The following is a 23,089-nucleotide window of genomic DNA, read 5'->3' on the forward strand; positions in this document are numbered from 1 at the left end:
AGTTAATTAATTACATGCTGGCAAACAAAAAAATATATAACGTTTAACTGTTTCGGGAGTGCTTATCTAAGAGACCTGTTTGCAGTGTTTGCTTGTTAGTGATGCCTGAGTCATTTATTTCGATCATCCCGCAGCAGTTGAGTATTTTGAGAGGGAGAAGCCAGGAACAACGGCTGCAGCGTCAACAACTCAGACAAGGACACTACCACCACTCCTTACCGTGGCCGTGCAGTACCCTCGTTTCCTATGACCCCCATGGCCAGGTCAAAAAAGACAAAGGGCAGAGGCGGAGGAGGCTACAGACCTGGCTCCCCGGCCTTTGTTGTGGCAACACGCCGATCCCTCCCCGCGCATCAATGCGGATTCAATCGTGCCAACAATACCGTCCCCTACATTGGCTTCAGTAAGCTCTTTACTCCGTGTTACAACTGCCCGGCTACCTAACTATCCCGCTGACTGTTTTTGTTTCCCCATCGAAAGAACAGAATGAAGTACAGTTTACTATGGCCCAGGAGGCCCGCGATACTGAGCGCTACACTGCCCACAGAAGCAATCTCAAACTACGATACAATGAAATAAGATTTGTCAGTGCTGGCGATTTGGTGCAGGAGAGCCTCGAGGTCCCGAACGATGGGAATGCGAATAATGCCCCGAACGGCACTCCAGCCAATCCAGATCCATCGACCCTGGTGGACAAGAAGGATGTGGAGGAGAAGAAAGAAGAAGCAGAAGAAGAAGATGAAGAAGGAGGGGAAAAAGTTGAATCAATGCTGGGCGATCAGGACATATTTTTCATAGATCGCAAGGGAGAGGATCCTCCAGAGAATATGCAAACTGAAAACCACACCATAGAGCTTAACCTGCACCTATCCTCCCAACCAGATTCCAGTGAAGACGAGGTAGTTTTCACAGGGAGGGGAAGACGATTACAACAGTCTCCAGCTTACCGGAACCAGAATCTTAGTCCCAACCGTAAGCTTGGGCCTTCGATCCGGGATGATTCATCCATACCGGCGGATTGTGGTGGTGATAGTGATGGCGCTCATGATAAGGACAGCATTATTCCACGTCCGGCGTCTGTGTCCGATAGCGAATCGGAGCCGGCAATAATCTATACATCCGAGCCAGTCCTGGATGACCTAGCGAACCCCCCCGAATTTATTAGCCTCAAGGGGAAGGAGAAACGTCCTCGCACACGAAAACCCAGAAAGCCAAGATTGGGCTGGGATTCTGATGATTCGGAGATCCTGGCTGATTATATCGCAAATATGATGGACGATAGCACGAGTGACGAAGAAGAAGAGGAGGATGAAGATGCTGGGGTAGGTCGGGCTCAAATTCAGAATCGAAAACAAGTAGGCCATTCAAGCACAAAGTCATGGAGCTCTGCGGACATTGAAGACCTGAATGACCTTAGCTCATCCGATGAACTTCCCGAGGAGATAGGGCGCATCTTTTCCATGAGAGAAAGAGGCGAAAGTATTCAGTATTTGCTTACCGGCAAGGGTCAGAGCACCGACGAAGCCCGTTGGGTTCGAAAGGAGCGTCTTATAATGTCTAGTGCGTCCGAATTGATTCAACGGTTCGAGGAAAATGTCGCATTGATTGCATCACAGCGGGAGGCAGCATCTAAACTCTCTTCTTCAGACCTTGACGAGGAGGATGAAAATGAAGAGGATGAGATTGACCAAGATTTAGACGACGGCATGAAACAAGATTTGACGGATGAGCAGATGGCTCGGTTACTTCAAACTCAGGACTCTCTTGGGTTAGGCACCGATGACCTCCTACTTTTCAACGGAGATGGCGGATTTGATGGCCTCGAAAGCTTCTCCAGATCAAAGTTTCCATACAAGTCAACCCAGCCGAAAAAGCGACGAAACCGAAACGGGAATTTCCCTTCCGCCTCAGCTTTCGCAGATGCCTTAGATCAAGATCCATATGGTGGCTTCGATGTTATGGACTTCGACCGTCCAAGTCTAAGGAAGAAACCAAAAGGCCGCCGCCATGCACATCAGAATGACTTCGACTTGTCTGATAGTGATATGGCGTATGAGCTGCAGGTGTCCTGGGAGAACGACCGAAACAAGAAGAAAGCCAGGAAGCAGGAGCGCGAGGAATTAAGGGCACAGGGACTATTGGACACCAAGCCCGGAAAGGTAAATATGAAGGCGAAGTATACGGAAGGCATGAGTATTGATGATGTTAAACTGGAAATCCGGGCCTTCCTGGCATCGTCTTCCCAAAGGTACGATACGATACCCCTCTAGTTTCCAGTCGTTTTTCTAACTGAAAATTACTAACGGCTGAAAACCAAACAGCCTCTCGCTGCCCCCAATGGACAAGCGAAACCGCAAACTCGTGCACGAGATAGCAAACATCCTCTCTCTCAAATCACTGTCGCGCGGTAGCGGCACCTCGCGCTTCCCAATCCTCACCAAGACATCCCGCACACCCAGCTTGGAGGGCCAAGCAGCCGTCCACCAGGTCGATAGAGTCTTCTCCAGCAGCCGCTTTATGCGGAGGATGGATAAATCCCAACGAGGTGGGCCTAAGCCCGTTGCCAAGTCCCGGGGTGGCGGTGTGAAAGGCACCTCGTATATGGATGGCGATGTTGTCGGGGCGTCTGCGCCGGAGATTGGGGCGGAGAATAAAGGCCGTGCGATGCTGGAGAAGATGGGGTGGAGTAGTGGGACGGCGCTGGGGGCTGCTAATAACAAGGGGATTTTACACCCTGTTGTGCATGTGGTTAAGAATTCAAAGGCTGGGTTGGGCTGAAGGGGGCTGAAGGGGTCGTGATTTTTCATGTGGTCTTCCTTATTGGGCTTTCTTTGTTTTCTTTTTTCTTTTTCTTGTTTATGTTCGTATGTTTTGAGTACGGTGTTTAGGAGCCTATAGCATATTTATAGACGAGCTCTGCGATTATGACATTGGGCGAACTGGTGTATCGGAGCGAGAGCAAAACCGGTATGACTCGAGTAAATCGTTTATTTTCTAAGATGCCTATATACTTATTCATAGACTCAAAAAACCGAATAAAAAAACCCGCGTCAAGACGCGTCAAGCGCGTTTCTTGACGTGCTGATTTTGAAAATAACTTGTGTTGCAACCATCCCAAGTCCTAGCACGAGAAGCCAAGAACAGTGGCAGTAATCGCTCAATAGGAACGCTGTGAGGAAAAAGGTACAGTACGCAGGCGTTCCCCGCTGCCAGATGGCGAAGTATAAAACTATATATCTACATGAAATATTCTATCTTGAAAAATGAAAACAGAACAGTCGTCCTAGTACGGAGTACAGAGTACAGAGTACTCCGTACATGAATCATAATCCTTTTTTGCAAAATAAAACGAAACGCCCCACGCTATGCACCGAATAAAACCGCAGTGAAACAATATAACCCACTACCAAATCAGTCAAAGGTCCTATAGAAAGCCGAAAATCTTAAAACAAACCAAAAAAAAGGCAGCCTCGGCTCCCCCAACAAATCAGCGCTTCGCGCCTTTCTTCTTCGCCTGTTTATTATTAGATTTAGTAGCAGGCACAGGCTGCGCGTGATTTAGCTCCTTGATATGGTTAAATAGTTTGGTTTTGGAAGTGAACGAGCTGTGACATTTTGCGCATGTAAACGTCTTGCCCTGCCTCCCTTCTTCAGCTGCAGCCGCCGCCGCAGCGGCGCGTTTGGCGCGCTTTAACTTTGCTCTGCCTACTTTTGCTTGCTTCGGCTCGTCGTCGTTGTCATCATCATTATTACTAGTACCCATGGGCGTGGCTGAGATGGAGGTTTTCGATATGTCTTCTGTTAGCATGGTTAGGCTGGCGTTCTCACTAGTTGTATCTGTGGCGAAGCGGTTTTCGAGAACGGCTCGCGGCGCGTAATCTTCGTTTGTATCGCTGGTGTCGTTATCGTCATCTGCTTCCTCTGGTCCTTGAATTTGCGTTTCGGCTTCGGCTTGGTTTATGTTTGATTCTGATAAATCGCTGTGGTGGTCCGATATGGAATCTGGATCGTCTTCGTGAGTTGGTTTAGTAGTATGTTCTAGCTCATCTTCCGCGTCTGAGGGAATGGGCTCGTCATTTTCCTGGGTGGTAGTGGCGCCGGACGAGGATCTTTGGGTGGAATCCTGAACTGAACCAGAACTGCTAGTGCCCGTTCTCGTTTCCGTGCTTAGTTGCTGAATGTGTTTATCCTCCGCTCTCATCTCCCAACGAAGCTGCTTGACAGCTTTGATGTGCTTCTTACTCCGCTCATGCGCGTCGAACTGTTTCTCACTCTTAAAGGTTTTTCGACAGACGACACACTCGAAATAGTCTTGTTCAATCACAGATTCACTACTGCTGCTGAACATTTCTTCCTCTGTCTCTTCACTCCGTGCCCATTCTGGGATCTGTTGGTTGTGCAACTTCGCTTCATTTGCTGCTCGCGAGCGCGCCGCCTGCGCCGCCGCAGCATCCCGGAGAGATTTCTGCCGCTCCGCCTCATTCTGCACGGTGGCTTTGAAACGGGGATCTCGCTTCTTCACGAAGGCAACGAGAGACCGGACAGCGTCGTTGAATTCTCTAATACCCTCGTCTCTCAGTCGTTTGTTCTCTTTCTCCATCAGCCTGCGGACCCTTCTATCGGGTGCTTCCGAGTAGCGATAGACATCCTTCCACGAGAACGATTTCTTTGTCGCAAACCCGCTCCATATCGAGTAAAACGGGCGGATGCTGTCATAATCGTCATCTTTGTGGCCGAATGAGGGGTAGTCGACGGGTTCCAAGTCACCCCATTGGCACGCCAGTGCCTCTTCTTCCGCCAGTTGCTCAAAAGTTTCCCGCAAGCCGCCAAAGAAGCCAGACGGCGCATCTGAGAAATCCATACGGGGGTTGAATTTCATGATGAGCTGCGTTATATCGTCTGCGGTTGTCATTTTGATATTATGGGAATACTGCGCAGCCGCGGGGCCATTGTGGCCCGCCAAAATGGCGTCCCGATGGGAGTCATACCAGGCACGCTCCTGGGGGTCCGATAGGACTTCGTAGGCGGCCTGGATCTCAGCGAAGATGGCGGTGGAAGCCTCTACATTACCATAGTTTCTGTCTGGGTGGTGTTCTAGTGCCTTTTTCTTATAAGCCTTTTTGATCCTGTGCGGGGAGAAGGGGATAAAATCAAATTAGTCTCAGGTTTCACCACCGCATTTCCTAATACTCTCGTGCTACGCTGGCATCGGCGACCAGCATAGCACATAAGATAGGGCATTTAAAAATCAAATCAAAACCAAACTGGGGGATGAGGCGCACTCTTCTTCTGTAGCGGTTCTTCCCAAACCCAGCAGCTCGTAGTAATCCGTCTTCCTTTCCTCATTAGCTGGGGCGCCACTGTTCCCCCCCGCAGTGGAGGACTGGCTCTGGCCCATGGACTCCTCTTTGTCGATAGCAGCACAGACAATGTGCTGGAGAGAAGGAAAATGATTGGCGCGGTGATTTTGTGAAATCCCTTGGAGTTCCTGAGCTTAACAACGAGGACCGCCAAACGATCAAAATATTAAGCTTTTGTCCACAATGCGGCGGCTTAGTCATCGATTGAATGCGGAGCGGGCCAAGACCCGACGTCATTGCGTACGGAGGGGTGGTATGGTATGGTATGGAACTGGTTCGAGATGGTAAGAAAAGCGCTTGTTAGTGGTATTTTTGGGTGTCATTCGGGTATTACGGTCGGATGACAGCACGTGGCGCCCTCTGGGTTTGAATGCTTGGCAGGCTTGGCATCTGGCCACGGGGATCCAAAAAAAACCCTGGAAGTTGCTGTCAAAAGTCATTCATCTGTCTGTGTACTGTGTATACATGCATGTATATATAACTTCCATCTATTTCGTCGATTTGCCCGCCATCTGCCCCTGGGACCCTCTACAAACCACCCTCCGAGGCTGCTATAAACGAAATATCCTCAAGCTACTGCAATGTATATTTGCTCTCGACCGGTTCTCTCCTACATCTCCAAGATATCGGGCCGCGCTCCTGTTCTCCACGCCTCTGAAATGCGACATCCTTGATGGTGGTGGTTATCCCTATACAAATAGGTTATTGCGAAAAAGATAAATACTTCTCTCTTTGCTTCATCATCATCATCATTTTCTTTTGCTGCGCATAGGAATACCCTGTTGGAGTTGGTTAAATAGTACCTGCTATCCGTTTAAACGACTCCAGTAATGAAGTTTGCGCGTGACTACACACAGATCCTCAACGCTGAGGATTACCCTGCCCAGTGGGTTCAGTCTGCAATCTCCTATAAGCGCCTCAAGAAATGCATCAAAAAGGTGTGTACGGAGCTGCTATCCCTGGGATTACGCCCGGAAATCCTGAACCTGCTCTGGCATCAAAGCCAAGCGGCCAAGGCGCGAGGGTATGATGGTGCTGGCGATGATAGCCGGCCTTTTGGCTTCCAGTATTCCCTGAGCAGTAAGTTTTGGCCGGTTCGAGCTATGAATGATACCCCTTGTTTTTGGATAGGAGGCCTAACTATTTTTTGCAGAAAACCCTTTCACCTCGTTTTGGCTGCCGAAATTGACCTTCGTAATCGACCCCATGGATGGCTCCCCGATTGATGCTTTCGTCTCTCCTCGAACCCTCGAGTTTCTTCAGCAACTGAACAAAATTCCCCTTCCGATACCTGCGGCTACTTTGGCTAGACTGGACTCTGAGTTGGGATCTTTCACTGACGACGGCTGCCTGGAAGTGGTTGCCGATGGGGAATTAAGTCTTGTCAAACGGAGGATATCCCTCGAGAGCGTAGATGAAAACGCCGAAACAGCGCATTCCGTCGAGATACCGCTCTCCGCCGACTCCGAATTTTTCCAAATCCTGAACAAAGAGTTATCAGGCCTGGACAAGCTCCAAGAACGAGAACAGATCGTACTGAATGAACGGGCCAAAAACTTGCGCCAGCAAATTGTTAAGATAACGAAACCTCAATTCAGAAGATCGCAGTCCGCTCTATATACTTGGAGAGAGATATTTCGACTGTATATAGATATGCAAGTGTTTTTCTGTACCGATGAGCAAGGTTCGGGCCAGAGAGACTCCAAAGCCGCCAGCCAGCAGCTGGAAAAATTTCAAGCTACCTTGACGAAGGACCGGCGGATAAAAAAGCTTGGAAAGGAGGGTCGTGCTGCGCTTGAGACGTTCCTGTGCATCAACAACGCACTGCTGCAAAACCTGAAGTTCCAAGAGATCAATCGCACCGCGCTCTACAAGATCTTGAAAAAGTTTGACAAGCGCACCGCTCTCCCTGCCGGGACAATTTTTCCAGAACTCATGGTGGTTGAGGCGTTTTTGGCCGAAACAATGGCCAAAGCCGTCTGTTACACGATTTCCGAAGAAGTCCTTACTGTCATACCTCAGTTGGACGACTATCTGTGTCCTATCTGTTTTAATATTTCGTTTAAACCCGTGCGACTGCGGTGTAACCATGTTTTCTGCATCCGTTGCTTGGTTGTTATGCAAAGGGCTAAACAGGACAAATGTGCCCTTTGTCGAGAGGAGGTTGTATTGTCAGCTACAGGCGGTATGTTAACGTCTTGGTTTCACTCCTTTTGCCACGTGTGGGTAAGTCTGTGTGACATCGTAAGCTGACATGATGTATAGCAAATCTGGACATGGAACTTCTTGCATTCCTTGCGGCCAGTTTCCCAAAGGAGACGAAGGCCAAGCAAAAGGAAAACGAGAGAGCCGCGATGGTTGATCTTTATGGTAATTCTTACGATTCTTGCTCTGTGATGTAGCGTGCTATGTATTTCGATCTGCCTAGTTTTGTTAATTTTTTATTTTAGCGACGGTCTTTAATCACAATTAATACGACCTGACATGATAGCACGAGGAACGAGTTGTCCACTAACTTCCAGGATTATCTCCCTGTTCCCGGGGAAAAGGCAAGACCCCGTCGTGTCCATGAACTTGGGGGAGTCAAGCCTAGGGAACTTTTTCGCTTCGTTGCTTGCTGGGTATGACTTCTGTTGTGCTACCAGGACGAAGCCAGCTAGGAGGGCTGGCGGCTGTGATCACATTGCTCTGAACAGCGTTTACAACTTTGCTACAAGGGCAGTTGAACCCAAGTATATTCCTCTTCATCCGCAGATGATTTTTAAGTGGAATGGTGGATGGGATGGGAACTGTGAATGACGATATCATGTATATAATACCCCGATTTAATGTCTATATTGTTTATAGCTGTATGTAACTTGCATAATTAATCATTTAAAAGCCAAACTTCAGCCTCAATTTGCAGCCATTTCTAAGGCCCCAGCTCCAGCATCACATTCCGGATACCTTGGTATGATGCAATTGTAACTCTATTGCCGCTCGGCTCAGCGTGCGGAGTTGGCCTGCTAATCCAAACACCAAAATCCATACCAAGCTTATCTCCGCGCATAACAATGTTTCCTCCATTCAATCCCCAGTTTCATTCCTTCTGCCGTTTTCTCTTGCTATGAAATTATTTCCATCACATTGTTATCGCTCTGCGAACCGCCTCCACTCCAACAATCCATAAAAAATGGCATGGGCAGTCCGCCCCACCCTCGACAGCCTCCCAGACGAAGTCTTGCACACCATTCTCTGCTACTCTCCCGCAAGCACAGCACTAACCCTAGAACGCACATCCCGCCGTTTCCAAAGCGCGACAAACGTTCCTCTCCTCTGGCGCCTGTACTGCCAGAAAGATTTCAAATTCTGGGACCACCGCCATGAGTTCCAACGACGATTGGCTGGGCCTGTCAGCGCGGTGGACTGGAAGGCGCTCTATGCGCTTCGGCGCCGCATTGATGTCACCACCACGCAGATGTTAGATAGTATTCTTATGAACCAGACGGGGAGGATTGAGAAAACGCATCGCATTGTGCAGTTTGGGTATGATGCGAAGGATACGTTGCTGCGCCATGCGACGGTTGGGGAGGAGTGGGAGGATCATTTGGCGAGACGGTGGGTTATTTATTTGTTTTTGATTGATTTAACCCTCTTTGAACCTGGTCATTTATGGCGACCGATACTAATCTAATTTGAATAAAAAAATAGGTATCATAGCATCGCCATCCTCGGCTGCCTTCATCGGACAATGGCTATACCTGTATGGAATAGATTGAAAAACAAGGAGGATATCCCGTTGGAACGCGCGCTGGGGGCATTTGACATGTTCGTTTTGGAAGCTGGGCCCGGGGATTTTAACGATGTAGGTGGGGATGATATCGTTACCATCTTAATGCCCTCATCTCATTTTCTTTTTTTCAACCCGGGTCAGGGATTCTAATTGACAATGCTCTGTAGATCTCAAATTACCTTGAGAGTATCGTAACACGATTGTCCAAAGATTGCGCAGTGATCATGGAGCTAAGCCCACGAAACAGAGCGAGAAGGATAGCTAGGTATCTACGGGAACATGATCTAACCGGTATCGACCCAAAAAGGGAGTATTACAATATTGAGCACAATTTTATAGGTCTCGCATTAAGGAATCACGGCCATAATTCACTTCCTCTCATTTCTTCATCTATATACTGTTATGTTGCACGGAGACTTGGCCTTGATGCCCATCCCTGCGGATTCCCCTTCCATGTTCATGTCATCATACACCCTGCCGAAGGCCACGATATGGACGGAAACCCGCTCGAGGACCTCAGCAAACCCGGCGATCCCATGTACATGGACCCGTTCCGCTCAACAGAGGAAACGCGGGTAACTGAGCTGCAGGAACAGCTGAACTTTTTGGGAGCCCTGACGATGTCCCGGTCGACCTTTTTGCGCGAATCGCTCGTGCAGGAGATAGTTCTTCGCTGCAGCAAGAACATTCTGAACTCGGTCTTTCAGACCCCGCGCATCCGGGACACCTGCCTTGATCCCGTTAACGTGAAGTATGCCGCGCTTTGGTCTTCCATGCTCCTTGCGGAATATGCCAACCAGGACGGCCAGGTGCCGGGCGTCTTCCCACCACGGGACGTTGGTCATGGTCATGCTTCCCTGCGACGCCATCTGCCGGCGTTGATGGATAATCTTGCTTCCGATTTCCAATCGGATGTCTACCTCATCGAGGAGTACTTGATACCGCTATTTGAGAATCTGCCGGAATATGCCCCGCTACTGGAGAGTGTTCGCGTCCTGCGTGCGGGTGATGAGATCCCGAAACAGGTGCGGAGCCGCACGCCGGAACATAAGCATGTAAAATATAAGATCGGACAGGTGTTCCGACATCGTCGGTACGACTATGTTGCTGTCATTACTGGCTGGGACGCCGAGTGCGGAGCTGGGGAGCAGTGGATGCAGCGGATGGGGATTGATCGGTTACGGGCTGGCAGACATCAAAGTTTCTACCATGTTTTGTACGTGATTCCTTGTTTCCATATCACCCTCCTGTACCGATCTTTTATGCGGGTCGGGACCAGTTGCTAACATGTTGGGTTCTTCTTCTTTTTTTCAGGGTATCCGACAAAAGCGTACGATACGTGGCAGAGGAAAATATTGATCCAGTGTCGCCAGAAATTTCTCAGTTACCACCAGCATTTGTGAAGCTGGCTGGTAAGCATTTTAAGAGGTGGGACCCGGAGTCGCGGGTGTTCGTTAGCAATATTCGAGACGAGTATCCGGATGACTGACCTTGGTGATTGATCGTGGTTGACAAGCGGGGGTTGGGTCTCCTTTTGGGAAACCAATGGTTGGCGTTAGGATTGGATCCCCCATATATCGAAATAGGGGCAATAATGCTTTGGCTTGGATATTTCTCTCGTTCCCCCGTCCCTTCCCACCTTCTTTAAATATGAAAATAAAAAACCTTCTTGGGCTGCGCAAATAGCCTTATTGGATACCAACTCTATCCATCAATGCAGCGGTCTCTTGTAATGTCAGCCCTTCCAACTTCCCATCCTCTAGCTGCACAAGAATAGGCATATTTTGGAACTTGAGCAATGCAGCCAACCATTCCATGACATATTCCTCAAATCTTATGAAGGGACATTTCTCTAATATTTCCCCTATACGTGACTCCCACCCTTTGTCTCCATCAGCGCCAAGAAGGGATGCTTTCACTGATTCCCTCACAGACTCCCATTGGGCAACCTGAGCTTTATAATCTTGTGCAAAATTTTCATCATCATCATCACCCTCGAATTTGTAAGGATAATCCCACGCAAACGCCTCATTTGCTGCTTCCGTTATAGATTTGCCCTGTAACAGAATCTCCTCAATAGCAGCAAACAACATAAACCGAACCGGCAATTCCATCCAGCTGACGTCTGGTATGTCGTGGTGGTAGATCATCCCGCAGAGAGATATACACTCTGGTAAAATATCTAGGAGGGTGACGATGGGTGTATTGTCATCACCATCTTCGCAAGGGATGCCCATGTGCAAGTACATGTCCCGTCGATTCCGCTCTAGAAACGACCTGTCATCCATAACCCGCGTACTTCCATCCCCGCAGCTGATTTTGTGATCTTCATTTTGAAGTAGCCAGCGCTCTGCACGCTCCTTGTTCTGCTTTCTTTGGGCTTGGAGCGCGTCTTCTGACGGGAGAAAAGTGCGGGAGCCCCGAGTATACCGTCGGCACAAGAGATTTGTAACAGTGAGAATCTGAAGTTTGATTTTCACGTGTATGGGGAAGTTTGCATTATTATTATTAAGATCAGTGTTATTTCTATCATTCCTATCCTTGCTGTCGCTGCTGTCGCTGCTGGTATTGTTGAGATGATTGTATCGAAATATTTGCATGAATCCTGCCCGCGAGTAATAATTAGTTTTATAGTTAAATACCAGGTACCTCAACCACCGCATTGATTTGAAATACAGCTAAACAAATTCAATTAAAAGAAAACTAACCGTCAAATATCCCCAGAAGATTATCTCCATTTTTAGTTCTATGCCTCGACTGTGCCTGCTCGCCATTCCGTTGAGCCACTCGGTCCTCAACCACCGCGATTATTGTCTTGTAAACCAGGTAGTCGAGCGTCATTAGGTCCACTTCCAACTTCAGCTCTGTATCTTCTGGATCGGAGGTCATTCTTTTTTCTCTTTCGGATTGTGTAGACTATGTTTGAATCCTGACAATTCTCGAAAAAACCCGCCGTTGTTCCATGTATTGGTGGGTGAAGGTTCTATCTATATTTAGAGAAAAGTCGTGTGTTGCGGGGCTCGTGTTTGGCGGTTTTTATTGTGGCGCGAGACACAACCCACTCCTTTTCTTTCGTTGAAGATGAATGAATGAATAGTTATATATGTCAGTGTTGATTGAGGGCATTCACGGTCAATGAAGGCTTGTCCGTTTTTGGTTTGTACGCTCTACGGAAATTTTAAACAACCCCTTGAAACGAAGAGATACACGATGCTTCATCATGTGCTTCATAAAACGGTAAAATACTGGGTGCACAAATATCATTCCTTATATATAATACAAAATTAATATTTCAACGAACTGCCATACCCCAATAATTCAATACGCCAGTATTTCCTCAACTAACCCTTCAATGACCTTCTTGCGTGCAAGAAGACTCACCCAGGTGTGCACAGCAGGGCCGTAATCATGTCTTCTGGCCGCCGCGTAGTCCTCATCGGCTCGATGAGATTGTTCCTCTTCACTGATCATTATTCGTGTATCCTTTTGAGCAATGACGAGCTCCTCTCGATACGTTGCCAACTCATCTGGGGTTGCGGATATGTATTTGGCTCTGAGATCTTCCGGCACGTCAGCTCGCTCCACCTCTTCCCGCGCGATATTGAGGAACGGATCATGCCCAATACCGTTAACGTTTCCATCGACGGTCGTTGCTGGGTCATCCAGTTCCAATGGGGAAGCGCCAAGAGTAGATAGCTGCTCGTCTATAGTGGCGATGCACTTGATGTTTGTAGCAAGCCGTGCTTTCAAATCGATCAGAGGGTCTTTAACCAGTCCCAGGATCGAAAACTCAATCTGACCCTCCTCATATTCTGCCATCCTTGAAAGAATTTCAGGCTTCGCTAGATCCAACCACTTATCACCCGAGCAGTCGCCTTGAATGAAAGGGGGTTAGTTAAAGGAAACTGAAAGGGAAGGGAAAATTAAAGAAACTTGGCTTTGAGGCAGGGAATGAAGTGATAGTCTACCTAAATTTTGAGGCTGGCGCTCCAGCCCATCAAACTTCCATAGCTTCCCTTTTGCTGGGACGAAGCCGATGAAATGGAAGCCAGCTTCGCTATCATCATAATCCTGATTTTTCAATTTCTTCGCCTTGGACTTTCGGTTCATAGCTTCAGTCTTTAGCTGGAGGTCGGTGTTGAGGACGTCCATTTTTCTGTGGTTTGAGCTTGGAATAAGTTATCTGTTTTTCTATTGTGATTAGGCGATATTAGACCTACCTCGCAAACGAGTTGTGGACGCGTTTAACAAATTCGAAATTGCCGATTGCGTCCCCACGCAATGCTGGGGTAAACGACATCGTGAAGTCTTTGAAATGCTGCAGTTCTTCCCCTAGTTCAATCTCATCGACATTGTTGATAATGTTCAGCAGCGCAACACTTGCGCAAGCGTAGCTTGATGTCTAACAAGAAAAAAAAGGTGAATCTTTAGTAGATGTATTTTGCTTTGCATGCCCTCATTGTTGGGAGATACGGAAGCGAACCTGATTCGCAAACCAAATGCCCTCTGGGCAACTTGACTCCTGTTTATCTGGGTCATCTTCCTTCCACCGAAAGAGAAATATGAGCCCATAGACCGGTTTGCTGTTTCGATAAATTGGAATTAGTCAAAAATATCATAAATTATTATTGAATTATTGAATTGAGGGTGCTATCAAGAGATATAAGGATGTGGCATACTGGAGGAACTCTAGCATCTCATCATCTAGCGACACAACCTCCTGCACTTTAACCCCCTTAACACCAAAGTCCCGTAGCATAACATTAAAAAGAGCCTTTTCAATGTCATATTAGCTTTGAAGGAAGATATATTAACTATCAACGCGTAGGGCCTCCCGTAGACATACTGGCTCCGATTCGATCTCGCAGAAGCCGTTCCAGTGAGCTTTATCAGCTTTTGTTAACGGCTGCAGTGGCAAAGCCTCAAAGGTTTTTGGCGGATTGAGCCGTCGTCGTTTTGCCCGATCTGTCATCTTGTACTAATCTAGCGGGTGAACTTGAGTATCTGAAAGTTGAAGTGATGATCGTGGTGGTTCGGCTTGTGCTTGTGAGGAGGGTTGTAACTTCTGGACCAATAATAGCGAAGACAAGGTAACTATTTATATAAGGTATTTCTTCGAACAACAAGAAGGATGAAACACAGATAACGGACAAATAAAGAATAGAGATTCCTTCACTCCTCTACTGCATAGATATTCAATCTTCAAACGTTTCCACATCTCGCACTGGAGCTTCTGACGCTGATCGATCGGTGGTTGTTGGGTTGGAGTATTTAAATAGTTATTAAATATTTGGCGATGTCTTGGCACCAACCTCACGCGTCGACAAGCATTTTTTTTTCTCGCGCAGAGCATACAACTACATACTTATCAACTTGATATCCGCAGCCACAGGTCGACAAACAGGCCCTATCAGCTAGGGAGAGGAAGATCCAGCATACGTCCACTCTTTTCTCTTTTGCTTATTTGCCTTTCTCTCCTTTGTATGTGGATTTCACCGGCTAGTTGCAGCTTGGGTTGAAGTAAATCCTTTGCGATAGCGAGCTTTCGCCTTTGATTTGCCTGCTCTCCTAACATAACTGGAGAACAACCTCATTACGACGGGAATCGCAAGCTGGAGTGCATGGTACTGACAGGGTCAGTTAACCATCTTTTCGCGACTCGTTTAAATCTAACAACTCTGTCCATCCTGAACTTTCTCTTTTCCTGTAGGCTTGGATGGGACCTGGAATGAAAAGCCGGCTATCGTGTGTACCTTTACAACTCCCTTGCCGTAACCAAGCCCCCCCAAGCATGTCATGAACGGCACTCCTCGACTCCGATCTTCCTTCCCCCAAACCCCCCGCCATTCCCCACGTTACAGAACCCTCAGCGATGGACCGAGAGGGACTCCACTCGAAGCCCGGATGCGGAGCCTTCGAAACGAGAAACCCGCACCAGTGAGGCTGGAACAGGACGATACAAGCGCGCCGCTTATTCCCTTCAGTGTTATCGATGCCCCGTCTCAGAGACTATATGTGGTGGCTTTCTACATGGCCCTGAATGCGTGGCGCATGTACGAATTCTGGACCTCGTCAGATGATTTTGATTCAACCTGGCTCTTCTTAAAATGGGTCTCAATTGACGGCATCTTCTTGTTCGGTCTCCCTGCTCTGCGGATACCGTGGTTAGAATGGGCGTTTTCGACTACGTTGGCGGTATTCATGGTGCATGCTGTTGCCAATGCCTTTTTGATGTTCCGCATTCCTGTAAGTTTACGATGAATGAAGTCCCCTCCAATGCCAAAATACACCAAAGATGTATAATAATCTTAAAGCAGATACCTATAGAGTCGTGGATGGCTGCCCTGGTCAAGTTGGCTTATGACAGGGAGCTTTCCATATCAGAAAGAAGGGTTAGGCCGGCTGATATCCTCCGTAATTCGTCTTTGATTCTTGGCAAGCAAATTATTCATATCCTCCCTGAAGGGTGAGTTGTTTGTCCCCCAAATATTCCCGCTTAATATTGATGACTGACAAAAAGTTTTAGGTCCGCGGTACTGAACCCAGAGCAAACCTCGTTTTGTATCGATGGCCAGACAACCCAGGCGATGTTACCAATCCGTGTGAATCAGACTACGCCGATAATCATTGATCTATTACGAGTTGACCTCGAGTCTGGCCAGAATGAGACTATTTCAATTCCATCCAAACAACTGAAGCAGATGATGAAGTTAGCGAATAAGGGTCATCCGAGTTCGGATAAGTATAGCCCAAGAGATTTGCTATTTCCAGTTAGAAAAACAGGAATTTACCAGCTACAAAGAGTCGTGGACGATTCGAAGCTTGAAGTTAGGCGCAGCCCACTTGACACCCTGGTTGCTGCGTGCCCGAAAGCGGTTATTCGGACTTCGGCGGACAACCGATGCAAGGGCGAGCTGTCAGACTTGACGCTGGTAGTCGAGGGGACACCCCCTTTGAAGATCAAATACAGTCGTAAGGTTAATTGCATCGATCACGGCGTCTCGTTCCAGAGTATTCAGCCAGAAAATTTTAGATCACCTCTCACCAATCAGGTTCGAGTTGGCTCCCTGATAGATCCAAAGGACACAGAAATTAGCTGGGCGCAGTCTCAGAGAATTGAGGTCCCGCTTAACGAATCGCTGAGCATTGGGGGTGAATGGATCTATTCTATTGAAGAGGTCCACGATGCCTGTGGAAATGTCGCCAACTATTCTCTTATTCTTGACGATGGTGACCAACAGCCTGTAAAGACTTCGCCCCAAACTCAGAAATTCTTAGTTCATGAGCGACCTCGTGTTTCATTGACTGGATGCAACGCCCAATCCTACCTCCAAGTCGCGAAAGACTCTTCCATCGATCTCCCCGTTCATTTCCATTCCGTTGGACGCGACGAGCCAGCTGACGCTCCCTATACGTTGACGTACTCCTTCAGGAGCGAGGCTACTCAGGATGATACTTCCATTCCTCCCTCCGTGCAACAAGTCAACCTTCAAAGTGTCAACCACAAACCTCGAATCAAAGAGCCAGGATGGTATAGCCTTACTGCTATCTCCAGCCAATTTTGTTCAGGGGAGATCTTCGAACCTGCGTCTTGCTTCCTTCATAACCCTCCTGAGCCAAGTATTAACTTGCGCTACGAAAAGCTATATGACAAGTGTGCAAATAATTCGGTTGGCCTTCTTGTAGATCTCGACCTGATTGGTACACCTCCGTTTCAAATTCGGTATAATATCGAAACGACTACCGGAGTTCAGACGCGTCTCATATCCATCGACTCTCTGAGGAGCCAAATCGATTTTACTCCAGCAGAAGCAGGACATTATAAGTACGAATTCCTTGACATATCAGATCGCGTTTATCAGCCCCAATCATTGAAGGGCAAGGTTCCGACGCTGGAGCAAGATGTGAAGCCTCCTGCTTCCGCACAATTCCTGGGTCATGTGACCAGTCGCAAAGCCTGCTTTGGTGAACCTGTTTCGGTTGATGTCTTCTTCGTTGGAGAGGCTCCATGGGAACTACAGTACGAGCTCGTTCATAACGGGAAACGGATGAAACATACGCTTCGGAGCGAGCATGAAATAGCGACTGTTGTTACTGATGATCTTGTTGACGGCGGTGGATATACTCTAGGTTTGACAAGTGTGAAAGATAAGTCAAATTGCAAGAGGCTGTTAAAGGAGGAAATCAAGATTGATGTCCGACCTAAGAGACCTCAGGTTGCCTTCGGTCTACTCGACAAGAAACGCAGCATCCTTGCTCTGGAGGACAAGAAAGTGGAGGTACCACTACGGTTGGAAGGAGTGGCGCCGTGGACCGTCAGATTTCAAAACCTTGATGACCCTTCGATGCCTCTCATCGAAAGGACACTATATAATGAGAACAGTGTTGTCCAACTCACCCAACGTGGACGATATGAAATCATCGAAGTCAACGATTCTACGTGTCCCGGTTCTGTTGACAAAAAAGCAAGCATGTTCGAAATTGCTTGGATCCCTGGACCAAGAATTACAACTATCGATGGCATTTCCGTTGAAGACAAGGATGTTCTAGAAAAACGAGAGGTTTGCGAGGGTGATGAGGATCTCATGGAGGTGAAATTCGATGGCACACCTCCTTACACGGTTAGGTACGAGCAACAGCGTCGGCTAGTTACTGGCGGGATCTCTATGAGCCTCAAGACAATGACAGCGGCATTGGGTTCTGCATCTCTACGAATGGACACCTCAAAACCGGGCGTCTATTCCTATAAGATTATTGAACTGGGTGATAATCTCTATAGCTTCGATCATAAGAAACATGCGCCGCTCACCGTTACCCAACAAGTCAATCCTCGCCCTTCTGCTCGCTTTGAACAACCCAACCATATATACGGATTCTGTAAAGAAGAAGGCAATGCGGAGGAAGTAATCCCTATAATTCTGGAAGGGGTTCCGCCGTTCTCCCTAGAGATTGGGATCAAGCATTCTTCAGTATCGAAGCCGGAGGTGCTATCCATACCACACGTAGACTCCAACCGGTACAACTTACCCATCCCGCGACGATACCTCGACCTAGGACAGCACGTCATCAGCATCCAGAAAGTCCGGGATGCGCGTGGCTGCCAACGCACCACAGAATACGAAGGCTCCTCCGTTCGAGTCGCTATTTCAGATGTCCCGACCATTCTACCGCTGGAAGCGCAGGTGGACTATTGCGTTGGAGAGCGCCTCTCCTTTTCGCTATCTGGTCACGCGCCGTTCGAGGTATATTATACTTTTAACGGCGTGGAGCGGAAAGCTACTGTGCCGAATACTAGCTTCCGCCGCATTGCGGAAAAACCAGGTGAATTTGTTATTACGGCCGTGAGCGACGGGGCAAGTGGGAAGTGCAAAGCGTACAAGAATATCACCAAGACTATCCATGAAATGCCTAGCGTGAGAGTCAGTCGTGGATCGGTTTCTGTTGTCGAGATACATGAGGGTGGAGAAGCTGAGATGGTATTTGAGTTTTGGGGAACTCCGCCGTTTGAGTTCACGTAAGTTACTCCCTTTCACTCCCTCCCTGCTGTTTGTTTTCTATTGTCGTATCCTACTCCTTCTGCGTCGTCTTATTTTTGGCGTCTTTGGTTGCTTTTGAGATGAAAGACTGACTTTGCTCTTCCTGCACAGATATACGCGCAGTTCAATAGACCGGAAGGGGAAGAAATCACAGGTTTTGGATACTAAACACGACATATCCTATGAACACACCAAAACTATCCGAACATCTGACGAAGGTAGCTACGAAGTTGTTGCGATCAAAGACAAGTACTGCTCGTTCTCTACCCAGGATGCAGCAGGATCGGGCGGGCGGAAAAGAGGCTAGTGACAGGCAAGTCGCCTCATATACAGATTAGATGGCCCGCCCCCTTGTGTAATATAGATTTATTTGCGTCTATAGAGCCTTGATAGGCCGAGGGGTTGGGTTAATGTGTGGATCTCGTTTGTTTGTCCCTAATGATGAGAGAATGGGGGGGATTACATAGCATCGGCGTTATTTTAGGTCACCGTTTGTCAGTTTCCCTTATATTTTTTGTGTAGTTTATTGTTGCTCTTTTTATTGTAAAAAGGAGGAAATGTTAAAATCTATAACGTATTGATAAATGAAATTTTTCTACTTTCTTTGTTCTCCTATCTACCTATTCGTATTTTTACCGATTAACCTGAATCTTCTCGACAAGCTCGCCACCTACCGTGGCAATCTCATTCAAAATCGCTGTCCTGTTAGGCATGAGCTCCGCCCCATTTTCCTCCGCCCCTCCTTCAACATTCGATGGAACAGTCGAATAACCAATCTTCAACCCCCAGCCCCGTGGTTTCGTCGTCTGCTGATTCCAAACTCCGGCAATGATGCCGCCCCCGGACTCCCCATCCCCATGGAAAAATACAATAGCATGCCCGTACAAACAGGTCAACTCATCCACAAAGGCAGCAGCGGGCTTAAACCCCGTCATATTACCATCGAGTCCCCCCTGACCTAGTCCCTGAAGGTTCTTAAACACAACTTGATCCTTCTTCTTCTTCCGGCCGCCGGAAACGTATTTCGGATTCAACCGGAGCACAAAATCATAATCCGTCAGGGGTGATAGGAAGAGTTCTGGCGCGTGTAAATCTAACCTCTTCTCCATCACGAGCCTCATAGCCGACTTGGATAAGGCAGATAGCCTCGCCGCGACAACTCGTGGCGGCTTCGAAAACTGGGTCCAGGTGACACCGTCGGGGTCAAGGTTAGACGCGGCAAAAAGGGTGACGGTGTTCATCATCGGGTCGATGTTTCGCCAGGCGTCGAAGCGCGTTTGGATCTCAGATAATTGCTGTGATGTCAGTTCCTGGTTTAGATCAACAATTAACGGCTCCAGTTGCCAGTCCCAGTGGGAGAGGAAGTGAAGGGTGCGAAGGAAACCGGTAATGACGCTAGAGGGGGCATCCCAGGGGTATGGGTGGACGAAGACGCGGCAGACGATCAGTTCTAAGAATTCGTCGCGGAGGTGAGGGGTTAGGAGGTGGGAGTTTGCCCATTTTTTCACTAGACGGATGGTTGGGGAGAGAAGGGGGAAACGGGTCGAGAGGGTTCGGATTGTTTGTGTGTGTCGGGGGGCTTGGATGAAAGCGCGCCTGTGTGTGGCGAGGGCAGAGGCTAATTCTTCCTTTTGGCGCGCTGCTAGGTCTTTCTTTTTCAATTGTTGTTCCAATAGAGTTTGTTCTCTGTCGTGGTAGATGCGAAGGCGGAATGTGATGGTATTTGGGAGAACGATGTCGAGGAACGAAGTGTTGAGGATCTTGCTGTTTTCATTCTCTAGGCCTACTTGGCAGGAGGCTACTTCCCCGGAGTCTTGTAGAAGTTCCGCAATCTTTAGTAAAAAGGCTAGTTTTGTCATTTGGATGGCGGTCAGGTCTTCTGGCCACCGTGTTGAGCCTTCAAACTGGAGGAGGATATCGGCAGGAGTGTTTTGCACTAAACCGCTGCTCGAAACCTGGGTTGCTGTATACCTCAATAGAGGGCTAGCTGCCGAGAGCTGATGTAATGTGAGCGGAAGACCATCGATGCCCTGGAGCAATTTTTCAAGGGAACTGAAAGCATCCATATAAGGTTGAAAAGGAGCAGTGGGGTTCAATGCGCCGACGCCGTTGAAGTATTCCGCATCGAGGCCATAGCTTGCAAAAGTGATGCGGCTTTCATCAAGGCCAAAATGCAACTTCAAGATATGGGCCACAATTTGTTGCACAATTGGTGGGTCTGACTGGCGATCGGACCACACCAAACTTTCCACGATACTCCCATCCTTAAACCGCCTAAGTTCGGATTTGTCTCCCCAGAACTTTTGGAATGCAGCAGCGGCTTCTTTATCCTCAGCTGAAGGGCCGTGGTCAACTATCCGGTTACAATGTTCAGCATCAAGCAATAAACCTAAGGTGATTGATGGTCCATTTTCCTTGGTGGAAGGGCGGGCACCCAGCTCAACGGGCCAGGCAGGGGTGTCTGGAATGGAAAGATTGATGAGTTTAGCTCTGTCGCCCAAGGCCTTTAACAGGGTTTTGTAGATGGACGATTGGTATTTAACGATGCGAAGAGTTGCCGAGAGAGCAGTTTGCGGAGATATAGAGATAAGATGGTCAAATCTGCAGAGAGGATCATCAACTTTGAGAATGAAAACTCCGTTAAAATTGTCGCAAAGAGAGTCGTTTAACATTTTCAGCGTCGTAAGAGATTCGTGGCGTAGTAGGGCGTAGGACCAGGAGGACATTTTATAAAGGATGTTCACGCCTCTTTTTCCATCAAAGAAAACGGGCACGTCAGATGGTGGGAGCTTCGAGATCCCAGCTGCATCCAACATGAATGGTTGGGTAAGATTCTTGCCAGAAAGGAACTGAATTGTTGCCTTGAAGATTTGATAGCTGCTGTAACTCGGGGAGAGAAGCGGTTTCCCATTAGGACCGCCTCCTTCAAGAAGCAAAGCCACGACAGTCGCCCACTCAAAATGGCCGAAACCACCTTGTGTAAAGGAGGTTCCAAAGCCTCTCTGCTGAAGCCAAATTCGTCCGAGGATACATGCGTCCGGATAGGCTGGACACTTGACACTTGCCGCATATTGAAGTCTCAAGAAGCCCGAAACAGATGCCTCAGATCGAATAGCAGCGTTGTATATTGGGGTAGGGGCATGGTCCACTGCCTGAGTAGAATCTTGTTGTTGAGCGTGATCCGCATTTTTCTTTCGAATGTTGTTGCTGGTGGGAACAGTGACGGAGGTCGGGAAAATATCCTCCTCGATGGCAGTGAGGATGCGGATGCGGGATTTGGAGCGGATGAAGGCTTCATCGGCACCCTCTGTGGGTTCCACCAGAATAACAGGACGCAGTGTATCCCCCTCTTGGTAACTCCAGCTTATCTTAAAACCTGGCTCCGCGGCTTCTTTAATCCCTGCTGCAATGCATGCTATGTAGTATGCACGTTTATGGAAGTATCGATAATTGAGGTAATCCTTCCTTTGGAACAGGGAACGCGGGATAGTGACAGCGAGGTCAATTGTTGTAAGCTTCGATTTTATTTCGGTCTTGACTGCAAAGCTCCCAACGACGTTGATATTCGCAGGTGCGGCATATTCCAGTGTATACTTTGTATCCTTCGCAGGACGTGGGTCTGGGAATGGAGCAATAACCCCCGATCGCTTTCGCAGCTCCTTCTCCGCCTCAGACACGGTTTTGGGAGGGATATCTGGTATGTTTTCGATTATGCTTTTCAGCTTCCGCAACGGCTTTTCGACTCGGGAATGTAGCTTGCCATGGTCTGGCCGGAGTTGCGAGAGCAATTCATCCACCTGCAACTTGAAGACATTGGACTTGAACACTCCGCTGGCAACGGCAAGCTCAGCTGTAGGGGCATCCGATCGCGACCGGCTTTCCATCCATTTGGTTCCATTTCTAGTAGGTTGTTGAGCTCCATCCCCAATACTTAGCTTTCTTCGTTTTGCGCTGATTTCTGCCATTGCGAAGGCGCGAGACCGTGAATTGAGACTGGAAATAAAAGTAGAAAAGGGCCAATGGCAGGCAAATGGCGCTTGAACTGGAGGCTCAGCAAAAATGCCTTTGTGGCCTACCGTCGTTATGGCGGTTCCTGAAAAGCCTCAAATTTCGAAGCTTTTGCGGCCTGTTGTTGCTGGAGACGTTTTGAAGCTTCAACTTTTTTTCTTTTTTGCGGTTGGAGAATGAAGTAGTGTATTTTATTGGTGTATCGGTATTGTAATACGCAGGTCTAGCTGTTGTAAATATTGGCCGTATAGTGCGCATTTTTGCTAGATGAATATACCTAGTTATTTGAAGAAAATAGAAAATACAATAGCTGACCCTTGTTAAGCATGTAATTGATTTGGAAAAGACTTACAAGACGCCGCTTGCTAAAAAATGTGTATAAATTGGCCATGGGATCGGATCCCCGGTGATTT

At 48.0% G+C, this 23,089-nt stretch overlaps 8 protein-coding genes across 11 annotated transcripts; 4 read left to right on the top strand and 4 right to left on the bottom strand.

Annotated features, from left to right (window-relative positions):
- The first annotated feature begins 87 nt into the window (after nucleotides 1-87).
- On the top strand, nucleotides 88-3,141 carry BDCG_06490 (R3H and G-patch domain-containing protein). Its single transcript, XM_045422223.1, has 3 exons — nucleotides 88-403; nucleotides 481-2,248; nucleotides 2,322-3,141. Exons 1-3 carry the CDS (start codon nucleotides 247-249, stop codon nucleotides 2,776-2,778), a joined length of 2,382 nt encoding a protein of 793 aa, XP_045277914.1. The 5' UTR covers nucleotides 88-246; the 3' UTR covers nucleotides 2,779-3,141.
- BDCG_06491 (DnaJ like subfamily A member 5) lies at nucleotides 139-5,536 on the bottom strand. Its single transcript, XM_045422224.1, has 3 exons — nucleotides 5,283-5,536; nucleotides 1,499-5,126; nucleotides 139-1,403 (listed from the first exon to the last, which is right to left on the bottom strand). Exons 1-2 carry the CDS (start codon nucleotides 5,396-5,398, stop codon nucleotides 3,488-3,490), a joined length of 1,755 nt encoding a protein of 584 aa, XP_045277915.1. The 5' UTR covers nucleotides 5,399-5,536; the 3' UTR covers nucleotides 139-1,403; nucleotides 1,499-3,487.
- Nucleotides 3,289-8,258, top strand: BDCG_06492 (RING-14 protein). Of its 3 annotated transcripts, none has more exons than XM_045422226.1 (4): nucleotides 3,289-4,031; nucleotides 4,147-6,440; nucleotides 6,514-7,545; nucleotides 7,626-8,258. In XM_045422226.1, the coding sequence occupies exons 2-4, from the start codon at nucleotides 6,191-6,193 to the stop codon at nucleotides 7,760-7,762; spliced, it is 1,419 nt and encodes a 472-aa protein (XP_045281722.1). In that variant the 5' UTR covers nucleotides 3,289-4,031; nucleotides 4,147-6,190; the 3' UTR covers nucleotides 7,763-8,258. The 3 variants fall into 3 exon arrangements, with proteins under 3 accessions (XP_045281722.1, XP_045277916.1, XP_045281721.1); XM_045422227.1 differs by lacking the exon at nucleotides 3,289-4,031 and having other exon boundaries at nucleotides 5,772-6,440; nucleotides 7,626-7,730; nucleotides 7,811-8,258; XM_045422225.1 differs by having other exon boundaries at nucleotides 3,289-6,440.
- On the top strand, nucleotides 8,258-12,415 carry BDCG_06493 (F-box domain-containing protein). Its single transcript, XM_045422228.1, has 5 exons — nucleotides 8,258-8,957; nucleotides 9,051-9,204; nucleotides 9,300-10,348; nucleotides 10,447-11,777; nucleotides 11,860-12,415. Exons 1-4 carry the CDS (start codon nucleotides 8,533-8,535, stop codon nucleotides 10,619-10,621), a joined length of 1,803 nt encoding a protein of 600 aa, XP_045277917.1. The 5' UTR covers nucleotides 8,258-8,532; the 3' UTR covers nucleotides 10,622-11,777; nucleotides 11,860-12,415.
- Nucleotides 9,484-12,278, bottom strand: BDCG_06494 (uncharacterized protein). Its single transcript, XM_045422229.1, has 2 exons — nucleotides 11,841-12,278; nucleotides 9,484-11,737 (listed from the first exon to the last, which is right to left on the bottom strand). The coding sequence occupies exons 1-2, from the start codon at nucleotides 12,019-12,021 to the stop codon at nucleotides 10,821-10,823; spliced, it is 1,098 nt and encodes a 365-aa protein (XP_045277918.1). The 5' UTR covers nucleotides 12,022-12,278; the 3' UTR covers nucleotides 9,484-10,820.
- On the bottom strand, nucleotides 12,350-14,490 carry BDCG_06495 (ubiquitin carboxyl-terminal hydrolase). The gene is made up of 6 exons (XM_045422230.1): nucleotides 13,979-14,490; nucleotides 13,812-13,906; nucleotides 13,616-13,715; nucleotides 13,353-13,534; nucleotides 13,101-13,288; nucleotides 12,350-13,007 (listed from the first exon to the last, which is right to left on the bottom strand). Exons 1-6 carry the CDS (start codon nucleotides 14,102-14,104, stop codon nucleotides 12,451-12,453), a joined length of 1,248 nt encoding a protein of 415 aa, XP_045277919.1. The 5' UTR covers nucleotides 14,105-14,490; the 3' UTR covers nucleotides 12,350-12,450.
- On the top strand, nucleotides 14,294-19,444 carry BDCG_06496. 2 transcript variants are annotated; one of them, XM_045422232.1, is made up of 5 exons: nucleotides 14,298-14,767; nucleotides 14,843-15,378; nucleotides 15,450-15,598; nucleotides 15,659-18,646; nucleotides 18,780-19,364. In XM_045422232.1, the coding sequence occupies exons 2-5, from the start codon at nucleotides 14,929-14,931 to the stop codon at nucleotides 18,973-18,975; spliced, it is 3,783 nt and encodes a 1,260-aa protein (XP_045281723.1). In that variant the 5' UTR covers nucleotides 14,298-14,767; nucleotides 14,843-14,928; the 3' UTR covers nucleotides 18,976-19,364. The 2 variants fall into 2 exon arrangements, with proteins under 2 accessions (XP_045277920.1, XP_045281723.1); XM_045422231.1 differs by having other exon boundaries at nucleotides 14,294-15,378; nucleotides 18,780-19,444.
- On the bottom strand, nucleotides 19,065-23,027 carry BDCG_06497 (pre-rRNA processing protein Utp22). Its single transcript, XM_045422233.1, has one exon. It carries the CDS (start codon nucleotides 22,631-22,633, stop codon nucleotides 19,301-19,303), a length of 3,333 nt encoding a protein of 1,110 aa, XP_045277921.1. The 5' UTR covers nucleotides 22,634-23,027; the 3' UTR covers nucleotides 19,065-19,300.
- Nucleotides 23,028-23,089: the final 62 nt, after the last annotated feature.

The sequence above is a fragment of the Blastomyces dermatitidis genome, assembly GCF_000003525.1.
Source record: "Blastomyces dermatitidis ER-3 genomic scaffold supercont1.7, whole genome shotgun sequence".
NCBI classification, from domain to species: Eukaryota; Fungi; Ascomycota; class Eurotiomycetes; order Onygenales; family Ajellomycetaceae; genus Blastomyces; species Blastomyces dermatitidis.